The 27,746-nt window shown below is 39.7% G+C and overlaps 3 protein-coding genes across 9 annotated transcripts; 1 reads left to right on the top strand and 2 right to left on the bottom strand.

The window, feature by feature from the left end:
- Positions 1-151: 151 nt before the first annotated feature.
- Positions 152-4,320, bottom strand: LOC146553880 (uncharacterized). Of its 5 annotated transcripts, none has more exons than XM_085255750.1 (4): positions 4,208-4,320; positions 1,062-1,160; positions 873-988; positions 152-523 (listed from the first exon to the last, which is right to left on the bottom strand). In XM_085255750.1, exons 1-4 carry the CDS (start codon positions 4,228-4,230, stop codon positions 153-155), a joined length of 609 nt encoding a protein of 202 aa, XP_085111876.1. In that variant the 5' UTR covers positions 4,231-4,320; the 3' UTR covers position 152. The 5 variants fall into 5 exon arrangements, with proteins under 5 accessions (XP_085111876.1, XP_085111877.1, XP_085111878.1 ...); XM_085255751.1 differs by lacking the exon at positions 4,208-4,320 and adding an exon at positions 3,733-3,870; XM_085255752.1 differs by lacking the exon at positions 4,208-4,320 and adding an exon at positions 3,706-3,814.
- znf644a (zinc finger protein 644a) lies at positions 3,691-19,029 on the top strand. Of its 2 annotated transcripts, none has more exons than XM_085255744.1 (6): positions 3,691-3,809; positions 6,850-9,292; positions 13,017-13,610; positions 15,702-15,827; positions 17,834-17,936; positions 18,049-19,029. In XM_085255744.1, the coding sequence occupies exons 2-6, from the start codon at positions 6,853-6,855 to the stop codon at positions 18,242-18,244; spliced, it is 3,459 nt and encodes a 1,152-aa protein (XP_085111870.1). In that variant the 5' UTR covers positions 3,691-3,809; positions 6,850-6,852; the 3' UTR covers positions 18,245-19,029. The 2 variants fall into 2 exon arrangements, with proteins under 2 accessions (XP_085111870.1, XP_085111869.1); XM_085255743.1 differs by having other exon boundaries at positions 3,739-3,870.
- LOC146553882 (uncharacterized) lies at positions 19,030-26,225 on the bottom strand. Of its 2 annotated transcripts, none has more exons than XM_085255748.1 (11): positions 26,207-26,225; positions 25,441-25,526; positions 24,633-24,720; positions 23,970-24,429; positions 23,809-23,872; positions 23,614-23,680; positions 22,262-22,409; positions 22,072-22,132; positions 21,849-21,979; positions 21,669-21,758; positions 19,030-19,414 (listed from the first exon to the last, which is right to left on the bottom strand). In XM_085255748.1, exons 2-11 carry the CDS (start codon positions 25,499-25,501, stop codon positions 19,394-19,396), a joined length of 1,191 nt encoding a protein of 396 aa, XP_085111874.1. In that variant the 5' UTR covers positions 25,502-25,526; positions 26,207-26,225; the 3' UTR covers positions 19,030-19,393. The 2 variants fall into 2 exon arrangements, with proteins under 2 accessions (XP_085111874.1, XP_085111872.1); XM_085255746.1 differs by lacking the exon at positions 26,207-26,225 and adding an exon at positions 25,844-26,189.
- Positions 26,226-27,746: the final 1,521 nt, after the last annotated feature.

A 27,746-nucleotide genomic window follows, 5' to 3' on the forward strand; every position in this document is an offset into this window, starting at 1 on the left:
ATAGTAATCCTGTTAGTTTAAACATCCCACGGGCCATATAACGCAGATCAGCAAAGAGTTGACTTGCTTTTTATGGCATCACATGGGTCACAGTGATGGGTCTGCAGTTAAAACGCCTTGAAAACAAGGAACTGTTACGTTTCTACTCATCATTAAACACATGCAACAAAGTAAATATCTGAAAACAATGTGCACATAACTAAGACTTTCCTTGTCCGTAGAGGCAGGCTTTTGCTGCAGTCCTGAGACAACCATCTGCTGAGGCCCACATGACCAGAGTCCTGCAGGGTTTCATCGCCACCTCTGCCACTCTGACAACCACCCTGAGAGTAATCCCTGAACCCTTCACCTCCCTGGAGGCCATCGCATTGGCTGGTGCTGCTGCTGCTACCTCCGTTAGTCTTCTCAGTCTCTTTCTTATCACTGTTAAAACTGCAGGAACTGCTGATTGCTGAAGGTAGCACCTTAAGGCCAGCAGATCCTTTAAAAAGAGGCTGAAACTTATGGGTTGCCTCTGAGAAACCTGCAAGTCACATTGAAGAATGAGAAAGAGTTGAATCCAAGTTGCTGGTAGCTGTGATGCGTTTCCCTCTAAAAAATTTAATAAAGCCGCCTTCAGTGCTTTGATTAGATTAAACAAAGTTAACATCGGGGAATTAACCTTTCCATCTATACCTGAATATATCATAAGACCCAGATTCAGATTTGTTTATGCAAAGTCAAAGAAAACTGGGAATGCTTTCAAGCCTATTCAAGCCACTGAGTCAGTGAGTCACAGAGTTAAATTTAGTAGGGCTTCAATTGGCCTGATACTGAGCAGTTTACTCAAGTCAAGTGAAAAGGAATTCAACCTAATCCTGAGCACAACATACTGTATCGTGTAGAGAGCGATTCAGCTTCCTCTTGTATATCCTGAGTGGCTGGAATATGAGTAAGAGATGGAGGCTCTTCCAGCTGCCATTGACTGACCTCCTGGTGCAGTGGTTTTCTGTCAAAAAGAATAATTCAGATTACAGGAGTAAAGACAAAAGGGAATAAGTGGGACACCTTTTTGTACTTACACTTCATGGACAGCGGGTTTGTCAAAAAACAGACCATCCAAGGCCAAGGTGCAGTCATCAGAGTCCAACATCTCACCAGATAATACAGCTATGTACTCACTGAATTTGAATACAAACCGGTTTAGGGGTAAATGATTAAGAGGAAAGAAAATAGAGATTTGACAAATGCATATGCACAACTGACCTGTTCGCTATAAAACCTAGATTAGAGAATGTGGGGAAACTGCCATTGTTGCTGCCAACCAAAGGACTTTGGTTTGTGGTAAAGATTAACACAGAGCTAACAGGTTTATCTTCATTTTTGTTTCATGACTCAATCAAGCCTCTTAATGATGTAGTTATACCATGTTTATGCCCTTATGGCCTTAAAGTTTTCAATCCCCACAGTATCATAGCATTGGGCAGATAACATGGGAATGATTTAGCTTTAATATACAGTTCTGTGCTATAATCTTGAGCCATCCCTCATTATTAAAAATATTTTGATTCCAGATTTTCTTGGTATTAAAAAAAACAAACATCTGAAGGTGTTTCAAAGTTTTCCTTTGGACATTGGGTGCTTTTTCAGTCCAGTCCTTGTACCTGACCATTTTACGAATTTTTTGTTGTTGTTTGTTAAGCCAGTTAAAAATAACCTATGACTCACTGAAGCATGAAAGGGTACCAGTGTTGTGTCTACAAATAACAGACAATTTACAAAAGAACCTATTTTAAATTCTATCTTTAGGCACTTTGTTACTAGCAGCTGGTCAGCAAATAATTTCTTTACATTTCTGTAGTACAAAAGATACCAAAGATCACAAAGTTTGGCAGGCATTAAAATAAAATTATTGCATCAACAAGGTGCTTCCCAACGAGCTGTTAGCTGAAAATGCATCAGATCTCAGTACTGTGTGCAGTATTTTCCTAAGGAAAATAGTAAACTGGGCAAGCAGAGGACAAAAGAAGAAGTATAAGGCCAACAAAACTATCTATAGCACATGAACAGTATCTGAAAGTCATGACCTAATTTCGATTCGCCAAGCAATATCATCTGGAAAGCGTCTGATTGACAACACCATTTTTTGAACATGACAATGATCCCAAACACACTGCAGATGAAGTAAAAGCATACCTGTATATAAACACACACACACACACACACAATGGCACACTATCACACTATGGATTCTCCTCCCCAGAGCCTGGACCTCAACATTTTTGAAGCAGTGTGGGATCATCTTGACAGAGAACAGAAGGCAGCTAACATCCAAAGACGACCTCTGAATGTCCTTCGAGAAGCTTGGAGCACTAGCAAGACTACTTAGAGAAATTACAGGAAAGGTGCCTAATTCTACCTGCCTAATGCTACGTAATTTCCCCAGGGATTAATAAAGTATTCTGATTCTGATTAAGTGAGTTCAGGCTGTGATGAAGAATAAAGGTGGTCAAATATCAACTTTCAAGCACGTTAGAATTATATGAACTCTGTTTTTTTGTTTTTGCCTTATATACTGCATTTCCATGTACGTTTGAACATGTTTCAATAAATCACTGCACCTACTGCCCACTTTCCTAGCAAAGGCCTTTTGCACAGCCCTCGTGTTAGTCATAATCCAGTTGATATCGCTTTAGCATTTAAGCTAATACAAGTTATTAACAGATTTCTTGAAAATGTTTATAGCATGACAGCTCACCTCCTGAACAAAGCAACATACAATCTGTTTGCATTTCATTTGCATTTAAATGAAGGTGTTTAAGAGCAAAATGCTTACATTATTACTTTTCTAGGCTGTTATGTTAAGGACAAAAGAAGTGTCGGCAGCTTTAGTTTAGCTAACATGTAAGAACCAGCTAATCACAATAAATTATGCAGACATTTTGACGGTTCACCGCTTAGGTAAGTTAAAAACAATGTCTTTCTTAAAATGATGACTGTATACCCACCTGTGATAACAGACATTACTCTGCAGATACGAAGACATTGTTTAGTCAGGCCTGAGTTTAACCCCCTGACCTCACTCCACAGTGACTGACAATAGTTTTATTAATACGTTTTCCTTTTGACAGTGCTGAACTCAGCTGTAGAAAAATGCCCTTATAAACAATCAGGGGCAGGTATAAGAGTGGTTACAGGATTAATTTTTATATTTTGTCGCGTATGTTTAAAAAATGTGTCTCAAGTCTTTAAACTACGAGGTAGAGAGTTACAGAACTAAGCTAATAACCGGCTACAAACGCAACAAAGACCCAAGAGAAGACAACCATGGGGGGGGGGGGGGGGGGGGGGTAGTGCTAACATTTCTCCTGTGTTGGCATACAATTCCTGTCTGTGCGTCAGTAGCAACTTTAAAAAGCAAAACCAGATGTGTGCTTAAAATAATCCAAACCAAACCTATCAATTTATCTTATCAATTAAAACTGTGATTATACGACATCAAGCCCCCCCAAAAATCTGCTACCCAAAAGAGATGGTCATTAACTCTGCTTTTATGCCTCCTATCTGGACTGAACCATTACAAATCTCTCGGGGGAGCATGAGGCCGACTCGAAACAATACGCGACGAAGTAATACTTGACGAAAACATGAGCTATTGCTATAGCTGTAATATAAAACAGTCACAGGATTAAACGTAATTATTTGGATAAAAGTTTGTCCTCTTACACTAGAGTAAATTAGGTGTACGATTACCCGTACGAAAGAAATGATCTGTCCCACACCAGACCACCACAGGAAAATGGCGACTGTGAAATAGATGGAAGACGAAAGTAAGAAATTATTCAATGCAGCGTATAAATTGCGCCCTGTTTTCATCCACACCGCTCAGAGGTAACGTTTGTTTGTTTTTCATCATTTGGAATGGTGTTTGTATTATGAGTAGCGAGTAACGATTGTCATTAGCTGGATTTTAGCCTGAGGAATAGGTTTTGGTGTGGAACAGCCTTAATGGAATGGTCTGCAGCTCCTGCAAGCAGCATCCAGCAACACATCGTGATATAAACGTCAAAGAAATGTAATGATCCTTCAACGGAACATTTGTCTAGATGATCATATTTGCTCTGAAAAAAAGGCATATTTGAAACTGACACCAACTGTCGTGGGCTGGCATGTACCTGAACAACTGTGCTGAAAGTTTCAGCTCTATACAAAATCCAACACCGCTCACCAAAAGCCATTTATAAGGTCCATCCCTGTGCAGATTTGGTGCTGCTACGTACATGTTAGGATCACCTTTGTGTGCCACAGAAGCATTCACTTGGTATGACACTTTTATTGCCCTTCAAAAACAACACCTCTCGCTCCTTCGACCTTGTGGTGTTAACAATGACCAGAATTAATTATCTAAGCTAAGGATCGAGTGTATTTTGTATTTAGTTTTATTTATTTTGTAGACAGTAAATGCTGATTGAGCCATGAAGTCAACTCTGGTAGCATAGCCAAACGCTTTACTTTATACATCTAAATAACCAAGAACTACAAATTGCACATTTAAAAATATAAATATTCAATGTTATTTTGAACAGTTTCCTGTTTTGTCAAGTTTATACTATCTGCTAAAGCATGCTACAAGCTGCATGTACAGACAATGCTAACTACCACTGATCTATATTTGCATTTCTGGGCTCCTGTTAATGATTTTTACCATTAAATGTTTGTTCTCTTGGTTCTCTTGGCTAGTGTCAAAAAACAATTTTTTTGGCAAATTTAAGATGAATTTTGGCTTTAGTCCAAAACCTAACCCATTCATTCACCTAATGTGTAAGATAAAGAAGTACTATTTATAAGAATGTAATTGTGTTTTACTTTGAAAAATGACATGAATAGTCAAAATACTCAGTAAAACAACAATTAGTGGCTCAGCAGTGTAGTGGTTAACACATTTGCCTAACATGCAAAAAAATGGGTGGAGACACAGGGTTGTGTCAGGAATGGTTTCCAATCTGAAAGAAGCTTTTGAATTAAATGAATAATGTTCTTCCGGTTGATTGATGACCCCAGCTCTGTTTGCTGTTTGGCAGCAGCTTCTTGTGGATTCTATGCTTACTGCACCATTTTTCCTACCTACGCCCTTGAGGTTCAAAATAAACATTTATTCCTGTGCAGCGAGGTATGAAAAAGTTCAAAAATATTAGCTAACGGTAATGTGCAATTTAAGTGTTACTTCAAGATTGCAAAAATGTTTTGTTTGGTGAGTTAAAAAATCGATGTTCCAATATGTTGCCATATTGTTTTTTCCTTAAACAGTTAACCACAGACAACAACTGTTAGGGTATTTACTTAATTGTTTATGCCCTGCCCTACTTTGTGTTTAGAGAGGTTGGAGAGGCAGAAAAATGATGTGATGTCAATATTCATAGCAAGAAGGGTGTTTCTCCCATCTCTCGAGTTTTTAAATTATCGACCATTATGAATAGTGATACTGATAGGTTTCCAAATGGCAAATTTTGGCCAATAATATTGACATGCTGATAAAAACATCCGGTTTTAACCGGTGTATATATATATATTTTATACTTGACTATTAGTATAATAAGTTACATGATGAATATCTAAGTTATAGCTAGCTAGTAACCATCCCTGGCATGTTTGTGACTAGTACTGTAGTAAGCAACTGTTAATAGATTTATGCTTAACATGGTTTTGTAGTTGTGTCCATTTGCTGAGGTATTTGCCTATGGAGAGCCAATGGAAAACCCCTTTCCATTGGCTCTCCATATGCCCAGTGGAAAGGGCCTATGGATGACAGCATTGCTCCCTTCACCCATGAATGTGATGGAAAAACATAGTCATTTTGTTCCTTGTTATCGTACCAAAAGAAAAACAAAATGCTTGGTTTGCATTGCTGGGAATAAGCCGGACTCGTTTCCAGTGGGTGTTGGACTTCACCGGGGCTTGTCACAGTTTCTATTCTAATTTTTACGGACAGAATCTTCAGGTGGAAACAACAGGTGCCGGAAGGCTTTCACCTTGGTGGCTTCTGCTTTTTGTAAACAGTGTGGTTCTATTGGCTTCATCAAGTGGTTGCCTCCAGCTCACATTGAAGCAGTTTGCAGCCCAGTGTTAATTGGAAGAAATGAGAATTAACACTTAACACAAGTCTGAGGCCATGGTTCTCAGTCAGAAAAGGATAGAATACCCACTCCAGGTCAGGGACAAGCTGGGTCATTCACTGACTCAGAGTAGAACCACTAAGGGGCTTGTTTGGGCATCTGATTATAGTGTCTCCTGGGTGTTCCAGGCATGTCCTGGAAGAAGACATATAACCTCTCCAAGGACATGTCGTTCTTCCAGGACATGTCCTTTTTCCAGGACATACCCTGGAAGAAGGGCATGTCCTGGAAAAAGGACATGTCCTGGGAGAGGTTATATGTCTTGACTGTCATAGGAACACTTTAAGGAAGTGGCTGAGGAGAGGGAGATCTAGGTTTCTTTGTTGGCTGGATAAGTGGTAGCAAATGGATCGATGAATGAATGGTTAGAAAATAGTTGGTTAGAAAATACCTGTATGAGAGCATTAACTTATAGTTTACTATTCTAACGTGATCCTTGATTTAATCCCCCATGCACACCTTGCCTCATGTGACCTCAATAGCTCACGTATGATGTTAAAAAAATTACCATACAATTTTTTAACACAGAAGTTTTCTTTTATTTACAAATATGTGTGTACTATGAAGAGGAAGTCAAAAAAGCTACATAATTTCCAGACCAATGGTCTATTTTCAGGGCAGAGGTTTGAACTGAATAATACTATACTATTTAGTTGTTTGTTAGTGAGTATATTTAAGAATGTCTTTTCTTTTTTAGGTCATGGCAGCAGAAATGTCATGTCTGACAGGTGTTGATGAAGATGACAAAGATGCAGATCCTGAGATCAATGCCCTCACACTCCTACAGGAACCAGTGAGAATGGCGCAAGAATCCACTGCTTGCACTGATTCCTTTGGCAAGCCTTCCCCAAAACAAAACAATGTCCTTGATGTTCTGTCGAATGAAGATATGTTGTCTCCGGTTGGCTTGGGAAATGGACCTTCTTCCCATCAGGCTACACAAGCCCATGAACTAAATAGCATTTCCTCTGAAAAAGAGGAGGAAAAGAGTATCACGCCTCTAAAAACTGTACATGAAATCGACACTGCAGGAATTTGGGGATTTGATGAGTCACCTGAGAACTCATTGGATAATTTCAGTAGCACCAGTGACCTAAATTGGGACCCACACAAAGAGTTTATGCAGTTTCTTTGGGAAAACCATAGTGATTCCCCTGGTGAGGAGACTAAAGAGGAAGTCTCTCCTGCTAATAGCCAAAGGAGAAGGAAACGGAAAATGGACATGGTTGTGATGGTAGATCCTTCAGAAGACCTTTACCCTGAATTGAGCCCCAAGTCATCTGAGGAACTGTCTGAGGCTGAAGGCCAAGAAGATTCCATTCCTGTCAGAAAAGTCAGAAAGTCAAGGAAATTCTCTAAGTCACAGTCATCACCAACAGGAAAAGTTTCAAAGTATCCAAATGGAACAGTAAAGGCCATCAAGGAAATTCTTTACAATGGACCTTCAAGGAATTCGCATGAGAACAACATGAAACACGGACTTTCTCCATTGAAGGGAAGACTCACAATAAATTCTCATTCAGAGGGGAAGCCGTCCTGTTACCCATGCTCAAAATGTAAACTTATATTTAAGAAAGAACATCATTTGCATCGTCATATGAAGTCTCATGTTGAACCTCCCAATATTTCACCAAAGCCCTTCATATGCCGAGAGTGTGGCCAGTCTTTCAGACAAAGTGGTTTGCTTATTGACCACATGTCCATCCATAAGGACAAGAGAACAAGACTTACTGAAGAGATCAAAGGTGTGAATGATCGGAAAAAAGATGATAAAAACGCTAAGTTTTTCTGTCCTCAGTGTCCATTTGGAACAAATTGCCCAAACACATTTGTTCAACATGCAAAGACACATGAGAAGGACAAGAGAAAGTTTAGATGTGACAAATGTAGCTTCAGGACTCTTAGTGAAAATGACCTTAGGAGACATGACATTATGCAGCACACTGTTATTACGGTTAGAAAGCAAGTGCAGGAGGATGATCATGGAATATTCTCATGTGATATTTGTTCTTATAGAGCTTTTAGCAAAACTGTTTTTAAGAATCACCTTCTCAGACGCCATCAACAAAGTTTTGAAGAATATGAAGCCGCACAGCATAGAGAGAAAAACGCACAACTAGGTAAGGAGCAGCAAGTGCCTACTTGTAAAACTCCTGTCGAAGATGCAGAGTTTACATCTAAAATCTCTATCAAAAATCAGATTGCCTCTAAAAGAGCTTGTTCACCTAATGGGTCCAGTGACATTTCAGACTTATTCAGAAATAGCAAGCTTAAGAGAGGCCCCAGGTCTCAAGTAACAGAGTCAAAACTGGACAAATCTATTAATGTTCTCCTGTCTCGACAAAGACATGGAAAAAAGAGTTTAGAGCAGAAGAAGGAACGCAATAATTGTAGTAAACCTGTTCAGCACAGTGACAAAGATGGTTGTGATGAGTTGCTTGAAACATTGACAGTCAAGGATGAAGAATCAACTTTATCCCCAAATGGCTCCAGTGTGACTATAGATCCCTCGACAGTCAAAAAGACACCATCTAAAAGAAAGATGTCCACCCCATATCGCAACACCTCCGACCAAGACTCATGCTTTATCTTACCAAAACCTTTGCCAAGTCCGAAAAAAGTCAATCCTGAAGAAGTGGCCAACTATGATGAAAGGGATATTTTCCAGTTTAAAGATACAGATGCAAACAGTAACCTTTCTGACAATGGCATCAAAAAAGAAAAACAAAACATCATTTACACATATAGCAGAAGAATGTCTATGAGGGGTGCCCTTCAAGCATCTAAAAGGCTTTTTGAGAAGATAAAGACTGAAGAGCAAGAGCAGACTGACCCTGAAATCAAAGAAGAATGCATAGAAACAGAAGTGTTTCAAGAAACCTTTGAAGCCCACCAAATACCATTGGGAGAGTCCTTCGGAGATGATTTGTCAGAGTTGGAATCGGACCGCAAGAACTGTCCTTATTGTCCTGCAGTATTTGAGTCAGGTGTTGGATTGTCAAATCACGTCCGAGGGCATCTTCATAGGGTAGGGCTCAGCTACAATGCGCGCCATGTTGTGCCTCCTGAGCAGGTGGCTTGTCAAGACAGAAGGCCGCGAATTCGACGGAAGATGTCAGCATTACGCCGATTGAAAAAAGGTACTTGCTTATTGCATGTTCTTCTTTAAAAGAAAAACTCTTGTACATTACAGCTTTCCTTATTACTACTGTTAAAATGTGCTCTTGCCGAGTTGTAACAGATACTGCAGGAGATCTCAAAATGTGGTTCCAAAAACTAAACCATCAACAGATTAATCAAATTAATTTGAAGGTACCACTCGCCAATTGGTTGGAGTTTTTCTCTAGTGACTGGTTGTTACTGACCAGTTATTAACTGCAATAATTAGTTATGTACACTAGTGCGGGGCGATATGTAAAAAATATTTATCACGATATGAATTATTTTATATCACAATGACGATATATATCACAATATACCGCAATATTACCACAATGTTTCCAGTTATTCTCTGAAAAGTTTGACAAAGACCTAGACACATTAATTCTTAATTAGGGGTCACTCGGAATTACTACAGCCAGAACAGTAGATGAAAATATTTGTACCCATCCATCGGTAAACTGTACCTGGGCTTGTTGCAGTGACCTGAAGTTACTAAACTTCATGAGTGTATGCACTCACTCCAAGAACCGTATAATTATAAATATGAGCGTGGTGAAAGTTGGGCAGCACGCTAATGTATTTTGTCCACTCTGTGTGCTCGTAAGGGTCTGACCCTTTCAGTCGTTTGATTTTTTTCCTCGTATCTTTTCTTTGACTTTTCATCAAGTCTGTCTTTGTACGGACCGGCATTGTTCGCCTTCGTTTTGTACATAACTTTTTTGGGGGACAAAGGAAAAGCAAGAAGGTATTGGAACCGGAGAATGAACGTTTTGCGGTGCTGCAAATGCTTGCATTTGATGCAGTACTTGGATTGTTTTGCCACGAGTTCCCGGCATGCAATGCGCGAAAGTCACGTGTTGGTAAAACTAATATGTGTGTATATATATATATATATATATATATATATATATATATATATATATATATACATACATACATGAGTACTACATGCATGTATATATGTACATAATGTACTTTATGCACATTAAATATGTATCAATGGCAGACTCATACCTTGGGCTAACATGACTCCAGTGTGGTCATGTGGAAAGTACGCAGTCTGTAAACAGCGAGCGCAGAGGGTGACGAGGTCACGAAAGCTGTCCTTCTCAATTACATGAACAGGGGCCATGCCTTTACAAATGTAACGCGAGATGGCTCCTGTGATTTGTTTATGGCACTGGGATGTTTTCTCAAACGGCGTACCTTGTGCGAAAGACTGCTTTATCTTCGGCTGGCTATAGTTTTTCTTTTCCAAACTTGCTTCCGTTGTTCCATAACTTGGTTTAGGTTGGATTTTCTGGGTTCTTGAGTTTTCCTTTGTGTACCTTCTGTAGGTGATAGAAGAGATTTGTTGTGTTGCCATCGGGTGCGGGATTAGTTTTATAGCATAGCTTGCAAATGGGCGTCTTCTGCTCTGTGTCGGTGCTGTTGAACCCAAAATGTAACCAAATCACAGACGTATCCCCTCTTTTCGGTGAAAGTGCTTCTTCTTGGGCTGCCTTTGTAGCTGTCTCTGCCTGTTGCATGTCCGGGCATGAAACTGCAACCTGTCGCGCGTCCATCGTTTTGAGTTACCATAAAGCATGTCGCAAAACCACAAGACGGAGTTTCTTTGCGAAAAATTAGGGGTGCAACAATACACAAAATTCACGGTTCGGTTCGGTTCGATACTTGGGTGTCACAGTTCGATATATTTTCGATACAAAAAAATGTTCATGCCTTTTTAATTTGTCATTTATTAAAATTATAAATATATATTTTAACTCAAAAGTACAGTTTTTAAATTTAATGTTGCTGAAACAACAAAATAATAAATAAAAATAAATCTATCTGATCGAGAAATCACTCATCTTTGGAAAAGAGAGTTTATTACAGAGAAATGGCTCTTTCCAAAATAAAAGCTATACTATACGCTTCTTCTGGGCTATATTCTCGGCAGCATATTAAACATATCAGGTCCCCATAAGGAGAATCATGTGCCAACGGCTGTCTAAATGACTCGGATAAAGTTTGTAGCATGCGTGCTTCTTGTTTTTGTCTGCTTCCACTTGTCTTTGCACTAGGATGATGTCGGCGTAAGTGTGCAGTCATATTCGTTGTGTTCCCACTAGTGCTGTCAGCGTTAATCTAGTTAAAATGACATTAACGCCACAATGCGGCAAATCTCCGTTAACGAGTTACCGCGGATCGCCCCGTGCATGGGGCTGGACGGCGTCAACACGCTAACGAGCTAACTGCGCTAACGCAGTAGTTCCCACCAATGTAATTGAGCATTGCGTGGCACATCCGACATACTGGTTTACTTTCGTCCATGACGCGCTTACCATCAGGGTCATGCTTCACATGAAAACAAAGACAGTTCCAAACTCCAGATCTGAATGAGGGTGGTGGAGGTTCAGTTTCGGGTAGCGTTGAGGCAGTTGCCATGTTGCAACGAGCTTAGCTTCTGTCTTGCTAGCTTGCGCTGCGCTCAGTGGATCTGCGCTCGACAGTGCAGCCTAGGCGGAGTAGTCAAACGCAGATCCACTGAGCTCTCAACACAGACAGCATCGTCAGAAGAAAAGTTGATAAAATAAATTTAAAATTTTGTATCGTTCGATACATATGCGTACCAAACTGAAAGCACTATATCAAACGGTTCAATACCGATACAAGTATTGTTGCACCCCTACGAAAAATATCAGATTTTTTATACTTTATTTTCTCTTGCATAAAGTTAGAGTATGTATAGTGACAAGACAACACTAATATATTTGCCACAGGCTATTTAATGATATATTTTATATAATAATTTATAAAACTAGGTTAGAAACGATAGAAACAATAGAAGACAAATGGCACGATAGACATTTTTCTATCGTCCACACGATATATATCGTCATATCGCCCAGCACTAATGTACACTATCTATAAATAGGGTTTTCTGCAAGATGGTTAGATCAAATGAAATGTTCGCTCCACAATCTACTGTAGGCTTCCATTGTTTGTGATCTGTCACTGCAATCCAGTGTCATCTTCTGTCCACATCAGCAGCAACAAGAGAAAATTAAAGATTCTCTTTCTGGTCTTGGTGATTTCTGCAGCCAACAGTGCAGCAGAATTTAAGCATTTTGAAATACGGTAATTTATATGTAAACATTATAGTGTCAAAGGTCAGTAGGTTGTATCTGTAACAATCAACACTGACAAACTCTCAAGAACTGCTTTGTGAAAATTAGTGGGGCTACCTTCTTCCAAATTCTCCATCTTGTTTTGGTGGGGGGTGGTTAGCCGCCTGGCTGCGTCCATCTCCATAGTGTAGTGGTTAACACATCTGCTGGGCAAGTGGAAGATTACTGTGTTGATTCCAGCCAGAGACACAAATCCCCTTTGGTTATCTGGCCTTTCCTGATGGGAATAGTTGGAAGGCCTTCTGGGGTAAAAACTCTGCCAAATAAAGCATGCAGAGCTACCCGCTGTGTAATTCCATGTGACAAAGCGCTAGCCAACAGTAGCTAGCTGCATCCGAAATCTTGACAGTCATTCTTTTGAGATACCTGTATAAAACCAGTGGAAGGAACTGTGAGCATAAAACATAAAACCCAACTTGCAAACTGGATTTAAATTATAGATTAAAAGTCGTTCAGTGTTACAAAGTTCAAATGTCTGATATTATACGGTGCAATGTTTTTGTGCCTAATTTTATTTTATTTCTCTCAGCATTACAGCTAGAGTCAAACTCTGAGACCGTGAAGAGCATTCATTCTTGTCCCTTATGTGGGGACTCGTTTGACAATAGGACTGGGCAGTCAAACCACATACGAGGCCACCTCAAAAAGCTTGGTAAAAGCTTTGCATCAAAAAACAAATCCCCATTACTTTTACTACGAGAGCTGATGAGGGACAAGAAGGAGTTCCAGAGGGCCCTTCAGATTGTGGGAAAGAGACGGAACCATTTCCACTATGGTGCTTCTTCTAAGCTGTCCAGTGCTGATCGTTTCACATCGCCCCATACTGGAATCATAAAAAGTAATTCCGATTCAAGCGTTTGCACTGAAGCCAAACCACTGATACCCACCTTTTCTTTAGCAGAAATTGAATCTGAACAAAGGCAACAGGAGACGAATTTGGATGTTAAAAATTCGTTCTCAGGCACAACTGCCTTGATAGGAATTCTAAAGAAAAGGAAGTGTCAGGAAGATGCCAGACTAAAGGGATCCTCTCAGATATCCAGAAACATGATAACAGTTTCTTCAAACAGTGAACACAATTCAGGAGCAAAAGTTGTATCTTCACTGCCAAACCAAATATCTGGTAAGTAACAATGCTTTGGACTACCATTAAATTTAATTGTCTAAGCTTGTGCATGTTCTAAAACTCAGATTTGCAGCAGCTGTTTTTTGTCAGGATTTTTTTGTGTGTTTGTGAGTGTGCATGTGTGTTGAAATTAAGGTTTCATCAGCATAAATGTAGAGAATAAGAGTATACAGTGGGGCAAAATAGTATTTAGTCAGCCACCGATTGTGCAAGTTCCCCCACCTAAAATGATGACAGAGGTCAGTAATTTGCACCAGAGGTACACTTCAACTGTGAGAGACAGAATGTGAAAAGAAAATCCATGAATTCACATGGTAGGATTTGTAAAGAATTTATTCGTAAATCAGGGTGGAAAATAAGTATTTGGTCACCTCAAACATGGAAAATCTCTGGCTCTCACAGACCTGTAACGTCTTCTGTAAGAAGCTTTTCTGTCCCCCACTCGTTACCTGTATGAATGGCACCTGTTTGAACTCATCATCTGTATAAAAGACACCTGTCCACAGCCTCAAACAGTCAGACTCCAAACTCCGCCATGGCCAAGACCAAAGAGCTTTCGAAGGACACCAGGAAAAGTATTGTAGACCTGCACCAGACTGGGAAGAGTGAATCTACAATAGGCAAGCAGCTTGGTGTGAAAAAATCAACTGTGGGAGCAATCATCAGAAAATGGAAGACATACAAGACCACTGATAATCTCCCTCGATCTGGGGCTCCACGCAAGATCTCATCCCGTGGGGTCAAAATGATCATGAGAACGGTGAGCAAAGATCCCAGAACCACACGGGGGGACCTGGTGAATGACCTGCAGAGAGCTGGGACCAAAGTAACAAAGGTCACCATCAGTAACACACTACAACGGCAGGGAATCAAATCCCGCAGTGCCAGACGTGTTCCGCTGCTGAAGCCAGTGCATGTCCAGGCCCGTCTGAAGTTTGCCAGAGAGCACATGGATGATACAGCAGAGGATTGGGAGAATGTCATGTGGTCAGATGAAACCAAAGTAGAACTTTTTGGTATAAACTCAACTCGTCGTGTTTGGAGGAAGAAGAATACTGAGTTGCATCCCAAGAACACCATACCTACTGTGAAGCATGGGGGTGGAAACATCATGCTATGGGGCTGTTTTTCTGCCAAGGGGACAGGACGACTGATCCGTGTTAAGGACAGAATGAATGGGGCCATGTATCGTGAGATTTTGAGCCAAAACCTCCTTCCATCAGTGGGAACTTTGAAGATGAAACGAGGCTGGGTCTTCCAACATGACAATGATCCAAAACACACCGCCCGGGCAACAAAGGAGTGGCTCCGTAAGAAGCATTTGAAAGTCCTGGAGTGGCCTAGCCAGTCTCCAGACCTCAACCCCATAGAAAATCTGTGGCGGGAGTTGAAAGTCCGTGTTGCTCGGCGACAGCCCCAAAACATCACTGCTCTCGAGAAGATCTGCATGGAGGAATGGGCCAAAATACCAGCTACTGTGTGTGCAAACCTGGTAAAGACCTATAGTAAACGTTTGACCTCTGTTTTTGCCAACAAAGGTTATGTTACAAAGTATTGAGTTGTATTTTTGTTATTGACCAAATACTTATTTTCCACCCTGATTTACGAATAAATTCTTTACAAATCCTACCATGTGGATTCATGGATTTTTTTTTCACATTCTGTCTCTCACAGTTGAAGTGTACCTCTGGTGCAAATTACTGACCTCTGTCATCATTTTAGGTGGGGGAACTTGCACAATCGGTGGCTGACTAAATACTATTTTGCCCCACTGTACCTTGTATTGTGGATGAAACGGAAGTGCCTGTTACACGAAATACAGATTAGCTTTATTCTTGTTTTATTGCCTTGCAGTTAATAGTATAATATTAAATAAAGTATTGACACTTAGGCATTTCCAAGTACATTTCTTTTTTGTCACAGACAGCTTATTTGCTGAAATGTGATGAAAACTGTTGAAAGCTTGATTTTAGACATGATAAACTTACCAGTGTCTGTTTCTACAATTCATCAACACCTCTGACGAATAAGTAAACCTCACTAAACCTCTGTATTTACTTTCTTCTTATTGATTTTGTCTTTTCGCAGAGAAGGGTGAATTCAACAGGAAGGTGTGCATCCATTGCAACGCAACGTTCCACAGTGGTGTTGCATTGTCAAATCACCTCCGGGCATATGCAAAAAGAAAAAGGATCGCCTTACTCGAGGGAACCAGTAAGTGCAACTAGTAAAATCTTTAGTCAGACTACGCCCTGTATGCTTTCTTCTTAAAACCTTTACAGTTACACTTACCATTCACACTACTATGTCCCCATAAACTGTTAATCCAGTTTCACGCCAGAATTTTGTCTTAGCCTTCTTCCTGACTAGGTCTTATCAGTAACAAAAACATCAAAACTCAAAACAGCTGGGCTCACAAAACAAGTGATTTTATTCTTCCTCTGTGCATACTCTTTGGCTTCTCCTGGTACTGAATAATCTCCTTTTACCCTTTTTGGAAGATTGGGAATAGTTGCAAAAGCCAATCTGTTTTCTGCAGTGTTGACCACAGTTTTAGTAGCAGTTCCACTTCAAATAAAAAAAAATGTAAAAAAAATCTTTGGTCTTGGAGCATTTACCACAAAGAAGTCTCCTTCTGCTTTCTTTTTACACTAGCATCACATCAGATCGCATTACCTTCAAAATATTTGTTTTCAAGTGTAGCCAATGCAAAGAAAGTGAGCATCTACTTATAAAAAATGCTCTACTGTTGGTTAAAACCTCCAAAGAAAAGTACCTTTTAGAATTTAATAGATTTCTGCATAAATGTGACCAAAAACAACTTCAGATTTTCAAGTCCTAAAATGTATTATTTTAGCATTAAGTATGTGAACCTCGTGGATTATCAGTTAATCTGAAATTGGAGTCAGATGTTTTCAATCAGCCAGATTACAATCAGGTGTGAGTGCACCGCCTGTTCTGTTTAAAAAAGAAAAAGAAAAAAAAAAGAATCTAACTGTGTTTGTGGAACGGCATCATGCCAAGAACAAAGGAGCTCTCTGAGGAACTCAGGAAGAGGATTGTTGATGCTCATGAAGCTGGAAAGGGTTACAAAATCATCTCAAAAGAGTTTGGACTCCACCGTTCCACAGTCAGACAAATTGTGTACAAATGGAGGATATTCAAGACCACTGTTACACTCCCCAGGAGTGGTCGACCCACAAAGATCACCCAAGAGCAAGGTGTGTAGTTCATATGATCATAAAGGACCCCAGGGTAACACCACTTCCATGCTGGCAAATGTTCAGGTTCATTAAATTGTTAAAAGGAGAACACCAAACAGCAAAGCTGTGCGTGGCAGGGAGAGGAGCAGATGGTCGTATCATGGTTTGGGCCTTGCTTGCTGCATCTAGGCCAAGATGCCTCTTCATCACTGATGGAACAATGACTTCTGAATTATTCCAGCAAATTCTAAAGGAAAACCAGGACATCTGTCTGCGATGTAAATCTCGAGAGAGAAAGTAGGTCGTGCAGCAATACAATGACCTTCATCGCTAATATTTGTACTTAAAGGTTAAAGAAGAATAAAGACTATGCGGCCAAGTCAGAATCCTAACCCCTAACCTAGCAAGAATGTTAGAGCAAAAGCAAAAAGCACATAGTTTTACCTCTCTTATGTAACGTTGGATTATTGAATAAAAGGAATGATGTAATATTTTTTATCTTGTTTAACTGGGATCTCTTATTCTGGCAGCAGGTCATATTTATGCAAAGGGTTCACAAACTTTCAGGCACCAACAGCAGCAGAAATCTCAGCCTGATAAAACTGTGTAGCTGGAAACCAAAAGGAGCTGCGATGTCCAAATCTTAGTTATATTTAGTCCACCAGTGGTTATTTGTGTGCTCCCCAAGGTAAGAATGTAGGAGGGCATCAGCTTTTTGGAGCTTTAGCAGAGATTTTAATTGCAGAGCGACCTCTTGGTGGCTTCAAGTTGTCAGGACCCAGTTTTCCTGCAGGCGCACATCATCACACTTTGATCTTGGGCCCTTTCTTAGCCACACTCGACCATGCATAATACAGCAAAAGTCAAAAACGTCCACACATTCAAAGCCCATTCAAAGAACTCTTGCTGAAATGTCATTAGACAATTTTCCAGTGTTCATCAAATATTTTCATCCATTATAATGTTAAATATACTGTAGTGTTAATGTTGGGCTGTAAATGAAATTCTGTCTTTCAGCGATTGACTGTAAAGCAGTTAGGACACGCTCAAGGCCTGGCTCAAAAAAGAAGACACTGCCCTTAACTCAAACACCAGAGGAAATGTACAGGCTCACCTGCAGGTAATGTGTTTGCTTTTTTTTTGTTGTTTTTTTAATCCCCAATTCATTTTTCCCCAGTCTCAAGCTGCCAGATAACCTGGTTGCCTGGTTTTGCATTTCTTTGTGTTTCCAGGTTCTGTGACCTGGTCTTCCAAGGTCCCTTGTCAGTTCAGGAGGACTGGATAAAACATTTACAAAGACACATAATGAACACTAGCGTCCCTCACACTGGGCTAGGCATGGTAGAGGTCACCTCGTTGCCCACAGACACCCCAACCTTCAAGACTGACCAAGATGGCTCCTTGACAGTCACACATGCTGTCTCATGAGGCCAGTGGGGACCTTTTTAGATTTCACTAGACTGTATGTGTATGTATATTCGATGTTCACTTTTGGTTTTTTTTAGTCAACAAATTACCGGCCAAAAGTACAATATTGCCTGAGATATTGTACACATTTGGACAGATGAAAAAATCAATTATTTTGGATATTGTTACCCTGTCTGTTTTTACATGGTCCATTTTTTTTGGAATACAATTCCAAGTGGACAGACTGTTTTGTTTTATGCAGTAATGTAGTGTGGAATCCATTTCTAATGAAGACAACCTTTACCTCAGATTTCTCATGGTTTGAGTCAGTTTCTGGGAGCACTTCTCTTCTGTATCAATATTCACATCAAGTCATGTTTCCTTTGTATTGCAACATGGTCAAATCAAAACCCACAGTCTCTTTTCAGGCCAGAGTTACTGAGAGAAATATTTTGAATGAAAGTGCAAAACAACAAAAAAAAAAAAAAAAGAGGAAAAAAAGAAAAAGAAAAAAAATGTCTGAAAACTTGTCATGCATAGAAAGAGTGTTTTATAGTATTTCAGTAACTGCATTGTTTCTAACACAAGATTTAAACTGAAGGTGGTTGAGGAAGAAAAGAGGTAAAAAAGAGAGAGAGACCTAACACGCACAACCCGTGCTGACCAAGCCCTTCATACATGTCACCTATATTTAATGTTTAAATATACTGTTTTGAAATAATTTAATTTTAAATGTACTATATCACACAGATACAATGCTTAAAACATTTGTGTTGTTCTAAATAAAAGACAAAGAAACAATCTGACATTTTTCAAATTATTTATGCATTCATGTTTTGTTTTTGTTTTTTAACGTAGCATATTTTGATGTGGACGGTACAAAGAATTAGTGTTAACAAAACTGCAAGTTTAACCTTCTACAAGCACCCAGATGGAGATCGTCTGGGAGCAGCTGTAGTCAGTGCAACGCAAGGCAGATGAGAAATGGGAATCCGTATATAAACAAAGAAAAGCTGCATTGTGTTCACAGGCCCACAACAGCATGTCTGTCAGCATTAGACACGAGTACTGGGACAGCAGTTTTGTGTGGTAATGAAGAGTAAAGTCGACTGCTCTTCATCCGCAGCATCTCAGTGTAAACAGTCTCATGACAACATCACGTAAGTTCTGTCATTCGAATGGGCTGCCACCCTGAAAGAAAAGAATTAGTTTAGTTACATCTGTAGAGCTCCAGACATGCTGAGTGCACACACTTTAATTACTAGTAATTACTCCTAGCTCTGCAGGCTATCATTTGCTTCTACTAATCGAGCTAGTGTACGGAGAGTGAAAACAAATGCATTAATAAGATTTATGGCTTCAGTTACGTTTCACTTGATACATAAAGATAAAGTTATGCTTTTATGTACAATGTTGCGTTTCAATTTGGCTTTGATGTCTCACTTCACACAAAAGTGCATTAAAGTTAACTCTGCAAGACAGAAGATTACATTCCCTGCACTTACCTACACACTAATAAGACATATTTTACTTATTTGAACTCATATGAATCATGAATATCTTCTGCATATGAACTGTCCCCCATTAAGAACTGATTTTTATCTTTATTTAAAAAATAGCCAATTCATTTTAGTATTAAGTTTGAACTCATTAAATTTGGTAAGTAAAAAAAAAAAATCATTCGCATCTACCCAATAGTCTCATATTACTTAAAAATATCAAAATACATCATGCAGTAGATGACATCTGTATAACTGATTAAGATCCAAGTAGCCCAGAGATCCTGGATAAATGTATAGAAACATAAGGAAAGTGATAATACCAGGCCCAAATATAAAGTGAAGACTTTCAGCTTAGGTTTAACAAAAATTATGCCTCAAGTGTTTAGGAAATAGAACCAGTTTCATACACAGACTTCCATCTACAGAGCCTCAAAGGTAACTGGACAAACTCTAAATATAAGGATTGTTTTCAATACATGGATAAAAATCCTTTGTACTCAATGACTGCCTGAAGTCTAGAAACCCATGGACATCCTCAAATACTTTGTTTCCTCCCTTGAGATCCTGTACAAGGCCTTTACAGCAGCTGCCTTCAGATCCTGCTTAATTGTGGGTCTTTACCTGTTTGTTGTCAGTTTTACCTGTAAAACATGCTTTGTTGTTTTGAGATCAGGTGACTAATACTCTTGGGTTGCTTTTGTCTAATGCTGTCTAAGCAGTTTGGCAGCATTTGTCTAAATTAGAGCAGAGAGTATAGCCGTGTGCACTTCACAGTTCATCCTGATACTTCTATCAGTAGGTATTTCATCAATAAAAACTACAGGCAGCCATACATCCCCATATCTTAACACTACAACAACCACATTTGATTTGGATGAGCTGTTTCTCTCCTTGCCCGTATATTTCTCTTCCCATTATTGTTCTTTAAGTTCATGTTGGTTTAATCTGTCAAAAGATTTATTTCCAGTTGTACTAAATAAAAGACAAAGAAGCAAGCTAATGTTTTTCAAATTACTTCTGTATTCAAGTCGGGGGGGTTTTATGTATCAAATTTTGGTGTGGAAGCTACAAATAAGTATTAACAAAACCGCAAATTTAACCTTCTACAGTACTGTGCAGACTCCTTCTGGCAAAGTTTATTCTAACCTGTCTGTTCTTAACCGTAACCGGTGGTGTGCACCTTGTTGCAAATCCTCTGTATTTACAAGATGAATTTTGATATCAGACTTTCTTCACTTCATTGCCTGACTAGCTTTGACTACATGAGAGGGTTTTTTTTTTAAACCAAGGAAAGAGACTGTTGATTTAGCCACTCTCTCTTTTTTCCTTTTGTTATGTTATCTCTCTGAAAGGTTTATTTCTGTTTGGCACCCTAAGAGATGCCCTCCGTCTCTAACACTGATAACTCTTTGGACCTCATATTTAGAATTCCAGCCTACAAAAGGCAACAATTGAAACCAACTCCAGATCTTTTACCTGGTTAATTTGTCATGGAGTAAACAGACCTCAAAACTGGCCATGAAACTCCTAGTCAATCAATTGTCGAGTTACTTTTGAGCCTCTTGAAAATGTCTGCAATTTCTAAAAAGCGGACACAATACTTTCGTTAAAACCTTTGAAACCGCAGATCTTCATAGTTTCACTCAAACTCCACTGCCATCTTAAACAGAGGCAAAATCCTATTATTGTCCAAACACTGGATAGCTTCAGGTACTCGTTTTAGAAGCATCATGTAGAAGATTGAATTTTGAGTACACTTAGTCCACAATTGGACAACTTAAGAAAATATTAGGTCAAAATAACCACTTTGTAAAAACGACTGTTTAAATATTAAAAAAGTCTAAGGCCCCAGCTGCTTTTTTTGGCTTGGTAGATTAATGTTAAGCAGCTCTGCCAGCACACTGTGTACACTCTAGATAGTTTGGAAATCTCTTGCAAAATACCTTCAGGAAGTGTTCAAACTGTGGTTTGAGCTCCTTCATCATGGCTTCTGCTTTGCTGAGGCAAGCATGTCTCCTATGCACTTCAAACTCCTTCGGGAAAGTCAAACAATCACAGTAAACAAAAAGGATATTTAATGAAAACACATCTGTGTTGTTGCACTTGTAGGACAGCAGCATTACCTTTGTGCGAGAGAGGTGTTCCTCAGAGGTGATGTGAGCCTGCACTTCAGCAACAGATGTGGATATGTAAACTTTGCAAGCAGCACAATGAAACATTTCCACCTTTGTCATGTGGTTATTTTCCTGTAGAGCTGACAACACGATAGGGGTGAGTAGGATGAAAGTATTTCTTTTTTAGTCTGTCATGAACATCATGACTTTTCATTTCAAAACATGTATTTACTTTGAAGAGCGTTGTCCTCTACCGCTTGGCTACAATAATGGCTCTTATACAGCATCACTTCCTAAAAAAGAAAAGATCTGTTGGACATCTATCTATGGATCTATAGTACATGCAGAGTGCAAACTTATGATACAGAAGCCAGAATACATGACTGGGAAATTCGTTTTACCATTTCTGTCAGTGATCGTACCTGAAGGAACGCTATCATTACGTCATCGTATTTATTATTCTGCTGAATGTGCTCCAGGGTGTCCCAGTGACATTTGCTGTCCAAATGATCCTGCAGCTCCTGCCCATTGGCAAGCTCAACCTCACAAAGGTCACAAGTGATGGGCGTTCTAGAAGAAAAATGATTTGGGCAATTTAAAAATATTTGGGCATTAACTAATCCAGACTGCCCCAGTAGGAGGTAAAAGGTCAAACCTGGAAAATATTATGATATAAAGCAGCATCTGAAACAACCATATCAGCGTAGTGCTTCAGTCCCACTCTTCAACTGATCTGCTACATATTGCTTATTTTAAATATGTCTTTACAACACATGCACTGCCTGAGGTAACTCAGAGTCTCTTGCCTCCTAACATATACAAAAGAGCGACAAAACTGCTGTGATGGAAATGTACATAACAAAATAGGAACAGGTCTGTGTAATAAGGAAAGTTAATTTGTTTTTACGTTACAGCTCATATTCATCAGGACTTAGCAGGGCTTTAGTCAGTAGAGCTGTAGAGTTTAGTCAATCAGGTTTAACGTATTAACGTCTTGTGGTAACTTTCAGGGGTGAAAGAGGAAGCCAAGGTGGAAGTGCCAAACTGTAGTTCCAGCTTTAGCAAGAAAATGAACATGTTTACAGCGTGGTACCGAAACCAGAATTTCAATGACGCAGCTCATCGAGCTTACTGCAAAACCCCGTGACTCACAAGTCACAGGTTATTGTGATGTGTGTAAAGTACAGAAAAAGAGAGAAAGGTCTATTATTAGTTGGCTGTATTACACAAGATAATGCGAATTAAAAGGTCAACGCCGAATGTGGTTAGACCTTGAGCACATTTCGGGCGAGGACCTATTTGATGAGCTTTATATGAAAAATTGAATAAATTCTGAACACTCAGGGAGTAGAGAAGCTTTTGTTTGTGAAGGGATGGATCCCTCGCGATGACGTGACTTGAGCTTATTGGTCCTTCAGCTGGATGAGGTACAAAGTATAATTAGCGTGTTCAGTGGGAGAAACGTTTCGTCAGCTTACTAACTGAATTTGCTTCTGTGCACTTGTACAAATATGGTTACTTCTGGTTCTATAAAACCAACATGGAAGCGGCCAAAATGCTGACATCACTATGAATACTTCCAGCATTACAAGCTTCAGCTGCAGCAAAAACTAATTCTGCAAACTCAGCTGGACTCAGTGCGTCTGACAGATTATTAACACTGGCAAAGTTACAGACTGACCTGCAACATCTTAACTAAACTGTATTAGAGTACATGGTGAGAGGACATGTGATTTCACTTTGTCAACTTGACATCAGAAGGAACAGTGCTTACTTTTCCAAAGTCACAGTTTGGCGCATGTTCCTTGTCACCTTTGTAGAAGGTAGGTCTTGGTCCCGTCCTGTAGAACAATATAATACAGAGAATTACTCAGACAATGTGACGTGATTAAAGCATCTAGTCCTTTCAGCCATTTCTTGCTGTTAATTTGAAATAGTGAGACAAACAAGGTAACCCAGCTACCATTACCTTTTTTCATATAGCCCACCTGATGCTGATAGTCCTGTGACCTCGGTGGGGATAATCTAATAGTCTAAAGAGAACAGAAAGGATCGGTTATCACACTGGATTCAGTTGAACCACAGTAGCCAAACTGCATAAAAATGATTCTTTATTGTCAAAATCTATACCTCCATCTTATATCCTGGTACTGTTATCGTCTCCTCCCCATTGGTTCTCTGTCCATAAGGCACAGGAAACTGTTGGGTGGAGGAGCTGTGAATACACCTGTCAGGGGTGCCACCTCTCTGGCCCAATACTTCACTCAAGGAGCCAAAGCTTGAACAATTAAGTGATTCAGCTTCTGGGCTATAAATCTGTTGTTCATGCTTTCTAATTCCTGCACTGAGACCTGGGATTTCTATAGGTCTGGTTCCAGTGCCAAATTCTCCTCTGTCTAGGGGTCCGCTTCCTGGTTTGGAGTAGGTTGAGCCCCAGTGTCGGCCTTCGGGACAATCTCTCGCTGAAGTTAAACACTGACGCTCCACACTGTTATCCTCAGTGGGTGGGGAGAGTTTGTGGTCTTGGTCCGGTGGCATCTCAGGTTCAGAGTCTGACGACAAAGGGTTGTAAGGGTCATAAAGCCCAGTCCTAAGATGAGGGTAAGAAGGATTAATTAATTTTTTCTTCTTTTTTTTTTTTGGAACAATGACTGAACGTTCACACATTAAACAAAATGTTTTGGCTTTCATTGGGCAGACAGACACTATTTCTACAATTTAATTCACTACATGAAAATATGAAGCCTCAAATGTGGGCCAGCCTTGACCGAGGCTACAGGAGACACAACTCACTTTTCTGTGCTGCTTTTGTCCTGAGAGTCTTCATCTTCATCACCGATTGGTTTGAATGAAGACTTCCATTTGTCAACTGAGGATGAAGCTGCAGTATAAAAATGAAAAATGAAGGCAACGTATGTTCAGAGAATACACGCCTCCAGATATGTAATCTAGTTAGTCTGATTACTGATGAAGTCAATGAGTTCATTGTACTCAAATAGCCTCCGGAGTCACCAGATCTCTATCCAGCAGAGCAGCCTTGCAATGTGGCAGAACGGGAGATTCACATCATAGATGTGCAGCCGACAAGTACGAAGCAACTATTTGACACTACATTGTCAATGCGGAGAAAAATCTTGGAGAAATGTTTCCAACTCCTAATTGAAACTGTGCAATGAAGGATTGACGCAGCTCTGAAGGCAAAAGTGCTTCTAAGGTGTACCTGATAAAATGTCCAGTGAGCGATAACTTTCAGAGCCTCTGCGTTCTCATATGGGGACATTACATTTCGGGTTTTCTAGGTGTAATTGATTACTAATGAACTTGTGATTCTGCTGTGTGTAACTTATTTAAAAAAAAAAGACACGAGGTGACGTCTGCACTGCCCTAGTTCCTGAAATCTTTTTCATTATAATTCAAAGACACGTATTAGACTCAGAAATTAATCAAATCAGGCAAAAGGTAAACAAAAACAGCAGTTGTATTTGCAGAGTGGTTATCTGCGACGCAAAGACAAAGGAAGCGTTGAGCTAAAGAGTAATAAAGCACCTCTGTGAGGACGCGTGTGCGTGTTCGTTCTTGCATGCATAGAGGTTACCTGTACCTTTCTGTGCTGCTGGAGTGTTAGCAGCCATGTCTGGTTGTCCTCCCGATATGCGTTTCATAGCATCTATAAAGTCTTGGGGTACTCTGTTCATCGAATGAAACAAAAATAAGCATAAAATGTCAACGCACGTAAACGCAACATTTAACACTGAATGTATCACCGGCTAGCCATTCCTGCTATTAGCTTTAGCTGCACAGCTAGACTCACAACAATTTGTTGACAACAAAGCTTTATGCACCGTTAGCTGGTAGAATTAAATGCTTGCACCGTTAACACCCACTCGACAAAAGAAAAACTGAGTCAGAAATTGAATTAACAGGCACCTTAATGTAGGTTGTAAATCAGAAACTTTCCCAAATAACAATTTTAGCCCCGTTTAAAGAGTGCAGCCTCCACATACCGTGTAGTCGGCATTTTATTAAATCCTGAAGTAGCTCCTTTGCTTCTTGCCTGGGCCTGAAACGTTTCCACATTGTGACGGTTCATTATTTTTAAAAAAAATAGAGGATATGCTTTGTTGGTAAAGCTAAAGCTGGTTCGCCTATTAAAAGGTTGTTTAGATGATACTTAGAGCAGCCGACAGATGGTAGCAAAGTGCAGCAGAGAATGGATCGATTCATGGATCACATTCATTCTGATCCGACCTTAGGTGGGTTCGAGAGGTAAAAACCTTTTCATAATAACGTACATTCACCTGATACCCGAATAAGCATTTCTAATCAACTGCTCATGGGCAAAAATGTGTAATCAGTCAATCACATACCAGAAAGTCAATGTAGCCATCAGTGGCGGTCCTAGCCTGTTTGGTGCCCTGGGCGAACACCCCCTCTGGCACCCCCCCCCCCCCACCCCACCCCGCCTCTTTATATTAAGGATTGTACATTAACATATTTTACTGTAAAAAATGTTATTGGAACCATACTGAATTTAACAAGATAAACACACACACATACACACACACACACAAATATATATATGAAGAGAGAGCGAGAGTATGCATAGTATGCAAATAGGACAAATCAGCAACTGACAATAACTAATTAATATTGTGCTGAACACAGTCCAAAAGATTCAGTAAGCTACATCAGTGTCTACTGTTTACTATCACAGCCAAGCGGCTAACAAACGTAAAAAGAAAATGTGGGGAAATCTTCTTGGCACACTTTGGACCCCTTATTACCAACTAAGGACTATTTAAATGCTACAATCCACCTGGGTATTGTTGCTAATTCATCTCTGTCCCTTTATGAACACAGTGTACCCATTGTCTGACAACTGCTTCCAGCGAGACAATGATTTTACTGTACTGAAATTGTCTTTACAATCACCAGAAATTCAAAATGCTCCCCAAAGAAGATATCAATTTGAATTCAATTTATTTTTAACTCTATAAAGAAGTACAACTACATTCAGATGTTTCAGTGTCGCACATCTTATACTGAACAGATAGCCTACTGAAGATAACACGTTCTCTGTGCATATTAATTTTTTGTCATTTGTCAAACACAGCTTTAAAAAAAAATCTCCTTTTTTGATTAGTTTAAAAATGTTCCAGTATTAACTGTGTTTAAGTCTATTAAAACAAGCAGGACCTCAGTAGGGTCTTGTAGACTGCTTGCTCATCTAATTATATATAGATGAATGCACAATGTTGAATTCTTTGAGTGTTTATAAGTTAAGAAAAACTTACAGATAAGAACAGGGGATTAAACAGACAGCAGTGTGAAATCTGAAAGAATTTGTTTAAGAATGAATGTGTGTCAGCACAGGCAGACAGAAACATGACACTACATGCGGGCATGTTTAGTTCCAGAGGAGGATATCTCAAGGACAGGTGTGTTCTCATAATTCTCAGAAAAATCTGGTCAAGACCTACCTAGAAACAGTGCTGTTATTGTTCTTCCTTTGGAGGAATCAAACACATTGTTACTTGTCTGCAGTGCAGCACCAAATCTAGCCCCTGCTTCTCAACGGTCTGATAGGATTCACATTTCAGAAAATATCTCGTGCATGACAATATGGAGGAACTCAAGACATTTACTTTATCAGTCATTAACTTTTAGACATCGGATGACTAAAAACACATTATTTGAACTCAGTTAACTTCACTGGAGAGTACACTGGGATCATACCATTACTTGGGAACTGCTGAGGTCAATGTAACATTGTCAGTTGTCTCTTGGCAACATTAACAAAAGAGCCGTGACTCTGGGGCCTTTGTACTCAAGCCCTTAAGGGACGTTTTAAATCTTTCTTGAGTTTCTGCTGCAGACAGGAAGCAGAAAAGGGTGGAGGGGGAAAAA

This window comes from Mchenga conophoros, linkage group LG18 (genome assembly GCF_057382185.1).
Source record: "Mchenga conophoros isolate Kocher_MC1m ecotype Shallow Benthic linkage group LG18, M_conophoros_male_GT1.1, whole genome shotgun sequence".
NCBI lineage: Eukaryota > Metazoa > Chordata > Actinopteri > Cichliformes > Cichlidae > Mchenga > Mchenga conophoros.